Here is a 13,926-nt window from a genome sequence, read left to right on the forward strand (position 1 = left end):
AGTTCGGCTCATTGGAACTGTCAAAAGAACTGTTCATATAACTGCCAAAGAGACTTGTCAAATAAAGCTGTTGAGGCAGTTAAAAATCCTTTCTTGTAAGGATTTGAAATGTTTTTGTGGTGTTATAGGAGAAGCAATGCTTATTATTTGACTCTGTTGACATAAGCCTGAATGTTATAATTGCACAATTAGTGCTACCTGGCTAATTGCACAACATGCCCTTTCACTATTTGATTGGCTCTCTAAGCAGTTGTAAACTCTTTAAAGTGGGACTATGAATTCTATTTTTTTAATAGTAATACAGCACAGAAAAAGGCCCTTCAGCCCAACTCATTCATACCAAACTGATTTCCTAAACTGAAGTTCCATTTGCTTGCTTCATTTTCTCAGCCACCACGAGTTCTCAGGAAGGGTCACCACAGCCAAAGTGTTAACTCTGTCTTATCCTTCACGAAGGTGGCAGACCTGCTGAGCTTTTCCAGCAACTTTGTTTTTATATCCTGATTTTCAGCATCCGCAGTTCTTTCGGTTTCCATTTGCCTGCATTTGGCCCATACACCTCTATATCTTTCTTATCCATGTACTTGTCCAAATACCTTTTATATGTTGTAATTGTACCCACCTTATATATGGGATAAAGGAATATAAATCCAGTGAACGGGTTTATAATCTAGTGTTGTCTGAGATAGTGAATACAAGAAGAGACACTGTTGAGAGTTTTAATCTCAGCGAAAGGATAGTGGGTAGGTACATTGGGATTTCATGAAGCTAGCATAGGGGCTACTATGGATGTGGGTTGGCACAGAAGGTGAGTAGAAGGTCATTGGTGGGCATGGATGTTATGAGAGGTCATGAACAGTTAGGTGGGGGAGGGCAGGAGTGGGGAAAGTGGAGGTGAGAGGGTGTGAGGTTGTTTTTTAAATTGTTTTCTGTCACTACTTCAACAAAGTGCTGAGGGAGGCCTTCATCCCAGGCCATCTCTGTATCCAATGCCTCTTTCTGGGTTTCTGACCATGATTCCATGCTGTAAGATGTGTTATCGAGTCATACAGCATGGAAACAGACCCTTGGGTCCAACCAGTCCATGCCAATTATAATCCCAAACTAAACTAGTCCCACTTGCCTATGTTTGGCCCATGTCTCTCCAAACCTCTCCTGTTCAAATACCTATATAAATGACTTTTAAATATTGTAACTGTAACCACAGCCACTACTTTTTCCAGAAGTACATTCCACAAACAAATCATTCTCTGTGTAAAAAAAGGTTGCCCTCATGTCTTTTTAAAATCTTTCTCCTCTTACCATAAAAATATGTTCCACTGTCGTGAAATCTCCATCCCTAGGGAAAAACCTTTCACTTTATCTATAACCTTCACGATTTCATAAACCTCTATAACATCACCCCTCAACCTCCTATGCTCCAGTGAAAATTATCTCAGCTTATCCATCCTCTCTTTATAACTCAAACCCTTTATGCCCAGCAACATCCTGGCAAATCTTTTCTGAATCCTCTCCAGTTCAGTAATAATCTTCCTGTCACAGGGTGATCAGAGTTGCACACAATATTCCAGAAGAGGCAGCATCAATGTCCTGTACAACCTCAACATAACGTCCCAATGTTATCTTTTGATGAGAAATTAAACCCAATCCCCACTTGGCTTGATTGAAAAATACTTCAAGGACAGGGGGAATGTTACTGGGGTTTCTAATAAATATATGAAAAAATCTGATTGGACAATACTGTTTGTGGAAGCCTGTTGCTCACAAATTAACTGCCATGTTTCTTACATTACAATCATGGCTACAATTTAAATGCATGCTAATTGGTGATAAGGTGCTTCGATATTTCTGGTACTTGTGAAAGCCACTTTTTCAATTTTTTAAAATCCAGTACTCATGCAAATCTGAAGCATTAAGACACTACACTTTCAAAACCAAATTTAAAGGCTAGGGAGCTTGTTTGTTAGTAATTATCGTTGGTCACACCTTTAAAAACTCATTTTCTCTTACATGTACCAGGCTTAACCTTTTTCACCATGTTTAATGATTAACGAATGGGTCATTACCACAACTTCACATCCTTATATTTATTTTAACATTAGTTTTATTCATTGATGAGCTATTATAGCTCAGCCTATGTCGGATCCAGTTAACTTCCAAATTTCTGTGTTTGAGTGGGCCCTTTGGAAGTTGCCATTTGGAGATTCAGAATCATGGAATATTTTGCCTGAAAGAGCCTGAGAAGTAGATTCAATGGAATCCTTTCAAAGGGAGCTGGAGATACAACTGAAGGGAAAGATTGCATTGACATGGAAAAAGGTGCAGGAGAATGGGACTAATTAGATGATACCACTAAAGAGCTGGCTAAATGTTGGTAGGTTGAATAACCTCCTATTATTCAAAGTCAGTGGAGTGCTAGCCCCTTCACTGTTAATCTCAAAACAAATTCTAACTATAATCATCTGCGTTATAACACCATAGTGCAACCCAGTCAATAACTCTTAATTCTAGTCCTGAAATAATTGCACTGCAGTGGTATCTCATCATTAAGTCACCCTCTATTTACATGTGCACTGTACACTGGCTGTGGCATGTCCAGCTCAGAGTCAGAACCTGAGGTGAGGAGATTCCAAATCTCCCATTTATATCTGTCCCTGATTGGCCCAAGTTAACAATCCCAAATCAAGGATCTCAGTCTCAATGAGATCACCTGGTTCCTGTCACTACAAGTCCTTCTAATACAACTCAACAAATACTTCTTAAATTTCTGGGACTTATGGAACAAGTGAGGTGGTCTTGACTGTGTGAGAATTCAACTGAAATCAGAAGTTGAAGAAATCTAAAACATACTTTAGCCAAGGTCAAGACCTATCCCGCAATGTTTATTTGAAATTTAGATGCAATGGGGTATTGAGCAATTAATATCTTACCTGATGTTCTGGAGGGACAGAAAGCACATTGTAGACCCCAGGCCTCTCCATACAAGCAGCAACATTCAGTGTAGGTCGTTGATCTGGTCCTCAAAGGTTTGCTACAGATGTCATCCTCTGTCACTGCTTGCCAGCATATATCTAGATATGTATCTACCTCTTCAGAGTTAACTAGTGAACAGAATTAACATCCATAGGGTTAGCTTCAAAACAGATGAAAGATGGTTATGAGGTTACTGTCGTATGCACAAAAATGTCTTCTGAAGTTTCATGCCACCACAGAGGCCTTTTATATGCAATTGATGTCACAGCATTACAGTGTGCTGCCTGGAATTTTCCATCTGTTGCTTTAAATAGATGGAAGATCATGGGCAACATGCTTGCTCGGCCATACTCAGATTAATTTCCCCAGCTCATTGCTAGTTATGGTTGGGCATCCCAATTTTAAAAAGGGGGCATTGAAAGAGGAATGAATGTTTGATTATGATATCAGTTACATTAACTATCCCAGGGATTCGCAAACTGTGGGGTCAAGGGATGAGCAATTGGACTTAAAAGTTCCACGAGAACATTAGAGTTTATGGAGCCAGGACTCAGATTTGATGGTCTTTCAGGCTGTATGATTATTTTTCCACTGTTGGGCATAACTTAAGGGATTCAGTTTGACTGCTGTCAGCCAAAACAAAAAGTTCAATGTAGGTGGCTGAAATTTTCTTAATCCATACCCCTTCAGCTTGAACTTCTCCCACAGCCCAGTGAGCGAATTTTCAGTTTAATAACTGTCTATCCCCACAGTGCTTAACAACTACTCTCCCTCCTAACAAGCCCTCTCACTACTTCCCAGTTAGCAACTCTTTCCATCACTCAATTTTCATTCTCTGGGCTCACACCAATTGTGGAAGTTTAGGGAGAACTGGTCTACATCAGGATAGCAAGGGACGTATTTCCAGCTGTGAATATGACAAACATTGACATAGAAACAGTAATGAGGAAAGCCCGTGAGTTCTTTAAAATGTTTAGGAGATTGGCAATGAAAGAAAATATGTTTATAAAGGACTTGAAGAGTTTTCATCAATTCAAAATAGATCAATTGTAATTTTATTGGAAAATAATAATAATAATAATTGGCCTATGTGACTGGTGGCCCTTAGCCTGGAAGCAGTGTCAGCAGGATGGAAGTTAAGATGGAACTTATAAAGGAGAATTGTAGACAGAAGTGCTGCAGCAGAAAGGAGAAGAGAGAGAGAATATTTGAAAGAAGCTCAGTGTGTAGAATATGCTTAGATATATAACAAAGGCAAAGATACGATTAGAGCAAAGATTGCACTTCAGATTTGCCAGAGTTGACCACTGTTGGATGATATTTATGAAAGGAGTTTAATAGAGGAGTCTCTCAGGAAACTGTATTATCAAGGGTTTTATAAAGTGGTGCCAAATATTTGTGGGGGATAATGTTAATGCTTGTAATGTTGTGAAGTAAACTTGCTATTCCATGTGCATATTATTGGTCATACCAACCATAATTTTCTTGTTAGTTCAAGTTGAATTTACATTGGTTCTGAGTTGCATTGAAGTTAAAGTTACAAAATGTGGAAAACAGCTAATGTCACACACCTGCTTGTTCAAGACGGGAGGGAGTCATAACACAGGAAACTATAGGGCAGATAGACTAACATCACTTGTTGGACAAACTTTAGAGACCATTATTAAGAGGTAGTAGGACATTTAGAAAAGTTTAACACAATCACACAGAGTTAACATGGTCTGTGAAAAGGAAATCATGCTAGACAAATTTACTAAAGTTCATAGAATTCCTGCAGTATGTAAGCAGATCATTTGGCCGACCGAGGAGCATCCTATCCCCCTACCCTATCCCTGTAAATCCTGCATATCCCATGGCTAATCCACCTAACCTACATAGCCCTGGACACTATGTGTAAATGAACACAGCCTACCCACCTAACGTGCATGTCTTTGGACTGTGGGAAGAAACCGGAGCACCCAGCAGAAACTCACACAGACATGGGGAGAGCACACAGACAGTCACCCGATGTGGGGAATTGAACCTTGGTCCTGGTGCTGTGAGGCAGCAGCGCATAACCCACTGAGTCACTGTACTGCCCGGTTCTTTGAGGTTATAACATGCAGAGTTGATAAAACCAGCAGCTGTAATGTATTTTGGATTTCCAGAAAGTATTTGTTAACATGCTAGATAAAAAGTGATTACATAAGAAAGGAGATTTCAGTATTGGCAGCAATGTATCAGAATTGATTGATGACTGGTTAACACACACAAGGCAGAGAGTCAGGATTAAATGGATATTTTCAGTTTGGGAAGATCCATAACGATCAGTCCTATGGCCTCAATTATTTACTTATCTACATAAATGGCTTGGAGGAGGGGCAGAATGCAATGCATCCTAATATACTAATTAGTGAAAGGGCGTATTGTGATGAGGATGAACAAAAAATTAATTGGTTCACGGGCTCCCATCACATAAACATGAGCACTAGTGAAGGTGATTCAGTGAGCACTCCTTTTAATTTTGATTTGATGAGGAATTTTTGATTAGTGCTCAAGTTTAGTGAGGAGGGGCAAGATGTATTTTGTGTACTTTGAGAAAATTGCCACCATCTGAAATGGCTGAGAACACAGCGAACTTTTGTTTCATTTGTTCATTGGGTGTAACTGTCATAGGCTCAGCCAGCATTTGTTGCCCATCCTTAGTTGCTCAGAGGGCATTTCAGCACCAAACACATGGCTGTGGGCTTGGTGTCACAAATAGACCGGAACATTGGATACCCTTAATTTCTTGCATGTTAGAGGCAATATAGAATTATTAATACATAGTAGAAACAGCTTAAGAACTTGTATTTACCTCCTAATTCTGTGCCATTTATACACTTTTTACTGGTTACATCCAGTGTAAGTGGTGGGCTGCAGAAGCAGTTAAAAGATCCTGGTGTATTGACACACTCTCCATTCACACATGTATTTTCATCTTGGCACTCATCAATATCTAAAGAAATAATGACAAAAAAAGTGAACAAATATGTTTCAGAGTTAGTAGGAACTGAAGATGCTGGAGAACGTGAGATAACAAGGAGTAGAGTTGATTGAACACAGCAGGCCAAGCAGCATCAGAGCAGCAGGAAGGCTGACGTTTAGGTCGAGCCCCTTCTTCAGACCTATTTCTGAAGAAGGGTCAAGGCCTGAAACGTCAGCCTTCCTGCTCGTCTGATGCTGCTTGGCCTGCTGTGCTCATCCAGCTCTACACCTTGTTATCTCTTGAACAAATATGTTATTCCTTTAGATTTATACATGAACATTTGCCTACTCCTACAGGTTATTGAGCAACTTCCCCAAGTGACAATAATGATTGAAAATCATTTATACCATTATCTTGTGGTACCATGGCAGCATTCCTATTTCTGGCCTACGAGACCAGGGTCCTAAATCCCATCTACTCCAGAGGTGTGTAATAATATCCCTGAACAGATTGATCATAAAATATCTATTTAATTGTTTTCTGGTTGTAAATTTTTGCTTTACATCATTAATATGAAAGTATCAAATGCAGTTATGATGAGCAAGTAATATGTATGCATTCTTTAAAATTTAATTGACTCAGTTCTATAACTTTATCTCCAAAATAGATAGAAAACATTCGATTGAAATTCAACATTTTAAAAACTGGAAGGCCAGCTTAGTGCTTATACGTTCCCAGCTGTAAGCAACACTCACAGGCTGCACTGCAAGTACACAATCTGTGAGTGTGAACTCCTTAAAAGAACGAATGGAAAATTGCAGGTTATACACCCATCAGTAAACACTTAGTGTGTTCACTGACTGTTGCTTCCCCATGGACTGGAGGAATTAGCTCTAATATTTAGCACACAATTTCTATTAGGAAGCTTGTTTAAAATCAAAGCTCTTGGACATTCATTAGGCTTATAAAGGAGGAAACCAGTAATTTACTGCTTGCTTATTGGGCAAGCATAGTTTTAAATAAATATTTATTGCAGGCATACATTAGTTTTATCTTGTTAATAGCTCAAACTTACCAACACATTCCAGCCGTACATTGTTATAGTAAAATCCAGAGTCACAATAACAGGCATAGTCACCTATATTGTTTACACAATGCCCATTCTTGCAGATTTCTGATCCAAACATTGTGCATTCATCCGCATCTACATTTGGGAAATAAAGCACGTTTATTTTAGAGACATTGGATGAAAGTTTCCATTATTTTGGTGCTGTTATGATTTCCGCTAATGGTAATACACAAGTTATATTATAGAATGAAACTACTTGATAGATCATAAGTTTAATTTTTGCAGATTGGTATTGTGAGTCACTGAACGCGTTCTTTAAGAAAACAACACAAAATGAAAACAAAACTTTAAATATATAATACACTTTAGAAAGATCTCACCATCATCAGCAAAAAACAATTCAAAACTTTTCCCAGGTTTTCAGATATTCAAAATCTGGGAAGTGTCACTCCTAACAACTCTGCAAATTTTTACTGAACTGACTTTTATCGGTTTTGATGGCCAACAGGCATCTTTACAGCTTTGATGTCTAAACCTCTTCTCAGTTCTTATAACTTAAAAACTTTGACACAAACTGTCATAGTTTGGAAACTTCAAAAACTGAAACCTTTTGTTCTCCTGAACTGAAACCTGGTCTATTTACTTTGTACATCATAAACGTTCCACTTTGTAAACAGTTCATCAATTCATACTATAGCTATCCTGCTGGTACTTGAGTGAAACCAAATGAATTCTGGGAAATTAAATATTGACTTCACTGTTCCAAACAAGTTTCTGGCCTCTTACAATTACCTTCACAGAACTGAAACCAAAATCTATGTTACCTCTAATTTAAAAATCCTAAATAATAATATATTATACACTACTGTCATACTGTTATGATACGATTGAGTTGTAATACAAAACAATTTCAACCCAATACTGAAATCTGGCTTGATAGTTCATATCTTTTATTTTTATTTTAGTTAACACTATGGTCAGTCAATGATGATGAGGAGCTTGTAGGCTGAATTAAAGGTAAGTCGGGAGGGATGGAGAGAATTTCAGCAGCACCAGATTAGAAGGCCCTGATAAGGCATCAATATAAATAGACCAAAAGTAGGAAGGGGATAAGATTGGAATTCTCTGAAGGACCCAGACAAGCCTGTTAAAGGGATCATCTTCTTACACATCCACAGTGAAAGTTTCCAGGTTGAATGCCTGTTGTGAGCCTATCCTGCTGTTGTGTTAAATCTTAACAACAATGGGGTGGAGGCCCATAAGTGACCATTAATTTGCCTCATCACAGAATCCCTACAGTTTGGATGCACGCCATTCAGCTCATCAAGGCCACTCTGAACCCTGAAGAACATCTTGCCCAATTGATCCCCCTTCTCTTATCCCCGTAACCCTCCATTTCCCAAGGCTAATCCACATGTCTTGCACAACCCTGGGCACTATGGGCAACTTAGCACAGCTAATCCACTTGAGCTACACATCCATGGGCTGTTGAAGGGAAGTAGAGCACTCAGAGGAAACGCACACAGACACAGGGAGAACGTGCAAACTCCACATAGACTGCCACCCAAGGCTGGAATTGAACCCATGTTCCTGGTGCTGTGAGGCAACAGTGTAACTATTGAGCCAATACGCTGCTCCAACTGGCTCAACTAACCCAAAAGCACGTGAGCCATCTCACACAACCTCTGGCACTGGTAAAATTGCAGCAGGGTGATGGAACATGTGAATAGGCAGCTGGCATGATGCCCTTCCAGGGTATTTTGCCATCAGAAACCTTAAACTCCAGCCCTATATCCAACATTCCAGGGCTAATGTATTGCACTTTGCTGCAAAGAACTGTTGCTGACAAATCAAGCCACATTTTCCGCTGTAAGACTCACCTCCATAGCTTTGTGACCCAAAGCTGAAAGAACCGATCTGAAATGGAATAAAGCCTTTTCCTTCTGGACAAATTTCATTATATTCATCTGAATTGAGGCAAAAAGAACAATCACAATTGGTTCAAATGCAGTTTTGATTTGTTACAATTCCAGCCACTGAAATCATGCAAATTACATGGCTAATGTTTCAATCAAACATCACAGCTGTTTCTGAGGAAAGGTCACTCAAGCTGAAACGTTAACTCTGATTTCTCTCCACAGATGGTGTTTTTAGCGCTGAGCATCGCCACGCAGTAATTCTCTGTGTTGCAACAATGAGCCCAGACTCTTGTGCGATGTCTAAAGGAACCTGTTTGATGTGAGAATATGGTCACTATCCCTAATAAAGTCATAGTTTTATTCTTTTGTACCTGGTGACCCTAAGAAGACTGATATTTACAAATGTAATGGGTCATTTTTCTATTACCTAGCAATGGTCTATGTCAATGTTTATGATAAATAGGGGTTCCAGAAGTAGAATTGGAACAAAATGAATGGTTGGGCTACCATCTCACCAGCTCACTCTCCTCCACTGTTGTCAGCTACACAGGGATACAATCAAGCTGAGCCAGTAACTGTAATGGATACTGGGGAAGGCGACTGAACATAAAAGGGCTTCATCATATTTTTCCCCCCATTATCATTTAATCTATTTTTCCTAGTCAGACTGTTCAGAGTTGTTATTGCCTACCTTTAGAGCAGGTGAGATTTGAACCCCAGGCCTTACAATCCAGGGAGGGGGACGCTATCACTGCACCACAAGAAAGCCCCCAGAGGTCTTGCCTTAATCTTTGTCCCAAATAACGTTTATCTGTGCATCTCGATAATATCCTCAGTGTGCCAAACAGTGTGAGGAAGTTTAGAATTTATACATGCAGATAAGGAGCAGCGCATTTCACTAGTCAGAACAGTTACTGCCCCCAAAATTCCTGGAGCTGGATCGTAAGGTGCATTTTACACCTGAGACCCAGACTATGGGTCTGCAGCTCAATCAGGATTTTGCCTTAGCTGGGCTAGAAATTCTTCCTTTGAGTCCTTTTGCGCCCCTTTAAAGACTTCAGTTGAACTCACCTCAGTTAGAACCCAGTCTTGAGTCCCCTGTATAGTTCTAAAACTTTCACTAGATGATAAAAGCTTGATCATCTCCAGTTCAAATAGCTTCACTGGCAGCCAGAAACTGAAACATCTTTAGCCCATGGAGCACTCTGCTTTTTCAGAAGTCTTACTCTCCTGGAGACATTTGCTGCTAAAGGGTCTTAGAGACTGCACCACAGAGAGGACAGCTTGTACTGTAGACTGGAAATCCATGAATACAAATCAGATAGTTGCCCCCTTGAGCCTTCCATTCTACATTGTACATGGAGCCTCAGTTCAGGAGGAAAGTCTTTCACTAATCGTTCATAGGCAATAAGTGCTGTTGGCCAGACCAGTAATCATTGCTCTTGAGAAGGACCGGTGGTGAACCATCACCTTGAATATGAATGAATGGCTGTTTGAGCATTTCTGAGGATCATTAAGAGTCTACCATATTGATGTTGCAAGACAACAAAATGTGAGGCTGGATGAACACAGCAGGCCAAGCAGCATCTCAGGAGCACAAAAGCTGACGTTTCGGGCCTAGACCCTTCATCAGAGAGGGGGATGGGGTGAGGGTTCTGGAATAAATAGGGATAGAGGGGGAGGGGGACCGAAGATGGAGAGAAAAGAAGATAGGTGGAGAGGACAGTATAGGTGGGGAGTTAGGGAGGGGATAGGTCAGTCCAGGGAAGACGGACAGGTCAAGGAGGTGGGATGAGGTTAGTAGGTAGGAGATGGAGGTGCGGCTTGGGGTGGGAGGAAGGGATGGGTGAGAGGAAGAACCGGTTAGGGAGGCAGAGACAGGTTGGACTGGTTTTGGGATGCAGTGGGTGGAGGGGAAGAGCTGGGCTGTGGTGCAGTGGGGGGAGGGGACGAACTGGGCTGGTTTAGGGATGCAGTTGGGGAAGGGGAGATTTTGAAACTGGTGAAGTCCACATTGATACCATTAGGCTGCAGGGTTCCCAGGCGGAATATGAGTTGCTGTTCCTGCAACCTTCGGGTGGCATCATCGTGGCACTGCAGGAGGCCCATGATGGACATGTCATCTAAAGAATGGGAGGGGGAGTGGTAATGGTTTGCGACTGGGAGGTGCAGTAGTTTGTTGCGAACTGAGCGGAGGTGTTCTGCACAGCGGTCTCCAAGCCTCCGCTTGGTTTCCCCAATGTAGAGGAAGCCACACCGGGTACAGTGGATGCAGTATACCACATTGGCAGATGTGCAGGTGAACCTCTGCTTAATGTGGAATGTCATCTTGGGGCCTGGGATGGGGGTGAGGGGAGAGGTGTGGGGGCAAGTGTAGCATTTCCTGCGGTTGCAGGGGAAGGTGCCGGGTGTGGTGGGGTTGGAGGGCAGTGTGGAGCGAACAAGGGAGTCATGGAGAGAGTGATCTCTCTGGAAAGCAGACAGGGGTGGGGATGGAAAAATGTCTTTTGACTCCTCCCACTTCCTACAGACTAAGGGGGTGGCCATGGGCACCCGCATGGGCCCCAGCTATGCCTGCCTCTTTGTAGGTTACGTGGAACAGTCCCTCTTCCACACCTACACAGGCCCCAAACCCCAACTCTTCCTCCGGTACATTGATGACTGTATCGGCGCCGCCTCTTGCTCCCCAGAGGAGCTCGAACAGTTCATCCACTGCACCAACACCTTCCACCCCAACCTTCAGTTCACCTAGGCCATCTCCAGCACATCCCTCACCTTCCTGGATCTCTCAGTCTCCATCTCAGGCAACCAGCTTGTAACTGATGTCCATTTCAAGCCCACCGACTCCCACAGCTACCTAGAGTACACCTCCTCCCACCCACCCTCCTGCAAAAATTCCATCCCCTATTCCCAATTCCTCCGCCTCCACCGCATCTGCTCCCACGATAAGACATTCCACTCCCGCACATCCCAGATGTCCAAGTTCTTCCAGGACCGCAACTTTCCCCCCACAGTGATCGAGAACGCCCTCGACCGCATCTCCCGTATTTCCCGCAACATGTCCCTCACACCCCGCCCCCGCCACAACCGCCCAAAGAGGATCCCCCTCGTTCTCAAACACCACCCCACCAACCTCCGGATACAACGCATCATCCTCCGACACTTCCGCCATCTACAATCCGACCCCACCACCCAAGACATTTTTCCATCTCCACCCCTGTCTGCTTTCCGGAGAGACCACTCTCTCCGTGACTCCCTTGTTCGCTCCACACTGCCCTCCAACCCCACCACACCCGGCACCTTCCCCTGCAACCGCAGGAAATGCTACACTTGCCCCCACACCTCCCCCCTCACCCCCATCACAGGCCCCAAGATGACATTCCACATTCAGCAGAGGGTCACCTGCACATCTGCCAATGTGGTATACTGTATCCACTGTACCCGGTGTGGCTTCCTCTACATTGGGAAAACCAAGCGGAGGCTTGGAGACCGCTTTGCAGAACACCCCCGCTCAGTTCGCAACAAACAACTGCACCTCCCAGTCGCAAACCATTTCCACTCCCCCTCCCATTCTTTAGATGACATGTCCATCATGGGCCTCCTGCAGTGCCACAATGATGCCACCCGAAGGTTGCAGGAACAGCAACTCATATTCCGCCTGGGAACCCTGCAGCCTAATGGTATCAATGTGGACTTCACCAGTTTCAAAATCTCCCCTTCCCCTACTGCATCCCTAAACCAGCCCAGTTCGTCCCCTCCCCCCACTGCACCACACAACCAGCCCAGCTCTTCCCCTCCACCCACTGCATCCCAAAACCAGTCCAACCTGTCTCTGCCTCCCTAACCTGTTCTCCCTCTCACCCATCCCTTCCTCCCACCCCAAGCCGCACCCCCATCTACCTACTAACCTCATCCCACCTCCTTGACCTGTCCGTCTTCCCTGGATTGACCTATCCCCTCCCTACCTCCCCACCTATACTGTCTCCACCTATCTTCTTTACTCTCCATCTTCGGTCCGCCTCCCCCTCTCTCCCTATTTATTCCAGTTCCCTCTCCCCATCCCCCTCTCTGATGAAGGGTCTAGGCTCAAAACGTCAGCTTTTGTGCTCCTGAGATGCTGCTTGGCCTGCTGTGTTGATCCAGCCTCACATTTTGTTGTCTTGGATTCTCCAGCATCTGCAGTTCCCATTATCTCTCATATTGATGTTGCATACAGTTCACGCCTTTTTTTATTCTTTCATGGAATGTAAGCGTTGTTGGAGAAGCCAGCATTTCTTGTTCATCCGTAATTGCCCTTGAAAAGGTACAACAACATGTTTTCATCGCAAAAGGGCATGAATGAACCACATGGTAAATGAAAAGTCACAAAATGAGAATGTCTGGCTGGATACCTTTACTATAATAAAAAAAGTAAAAGTCGCATGATGTGCATAACAAAGTTAAAGATGAGAAAAACATGTGAAAATAGTAAAGTTGTTTTTAAGGCAACCAAGTATAAATTGAAATAGTCAAGTGGCTCAGAGTTGAAGTTGACAAATAAAAGAGATGACTGTTTTCTCACTAATAACCAGAATAGCCATGAGGAGCAGTGCATACCTCAACTTGATATCAGTAACTTTCCCCAGATAGCACACAGGACTGTGCATCTGGAGTCACATGTATGTCATACAATCCCTACAGTATGGAAACATGCCATTCAACCCAACAAGTACACACATGGTCTTGGAACAGCATCCCACCCAGTCTCACCCTCCTACCTTATCCTTGGACCCCGCATTTCCCATGGCCAATCCACCTAATCCGCACACTTTTGGACTGTGGGAGGAAAGCGGAGCATCCAGCAGAAACCCATGCAGACAGGGGGATGATTTGCAAACCAGGTCAGGATGGCAGTTTTCTTCCCCAAAGGGGAAGCTCCAAAAAAATCTATTAGCTATTTTGGGATGTAATGTAATCTTCCCCATTAGTGAACCAGATGGGTTTTTCCTGACAATTGACAATGGTCGGAATTCTCTCAG

At 42.9% G+C, this 13,926-nt stretch overlaps 1 protein-coding gene across 1 annotated transcript in view; it reads right to left on the reverse strand.

Moving 5' to 3' along the window:
• LOC125455610 (latent-transforming growth factor beta-binding protein 2-like) overlaps nt 1-13,926 on the reverse strand; it is a 474,230-nt gene that overhangs the window by 22,906 nt on the left and 437,398 nt on the right. The window contains exons 30-33 of the mRNA XM_048537794.2: nt 8,870-8,956; nt 6,996-7,124; nt 5,810-5,950; nt 2,931-3,101 (exon numbers count right to left, since the gene is read on the reverse strand). Of these exons, the coding sequence (XP_048393751.1) occupies nt 2,931-3,101; nt 5,810-5,950; nt 6,996-7,124; nt 8,870-8,956 (528 nt within the window). The remainder of the gene's footprint in view (nt 1-2,930; nt 3,102-5,809; nt 5,951-6,995; nt 7,125-8,869; nt 8,957-13,926) is intronic.

This window comes from Stegostoma tigrinum, chromosome 10 (genome assembly GCF_030684315.1).
Source record: "Stegostoma tigrinum isolate sSteTig4 chromosome 10, sSteTig4.hap1, whole genome shotgun sequence".
In the NCBI taxonomy this organism is placed as follows: Eukaryota; Metazoa; Chordata; class Chondrichthyes; order Orectolobiformes; family Stegostomatidae; genus Stegostoma; species Stegostoma tigrinum.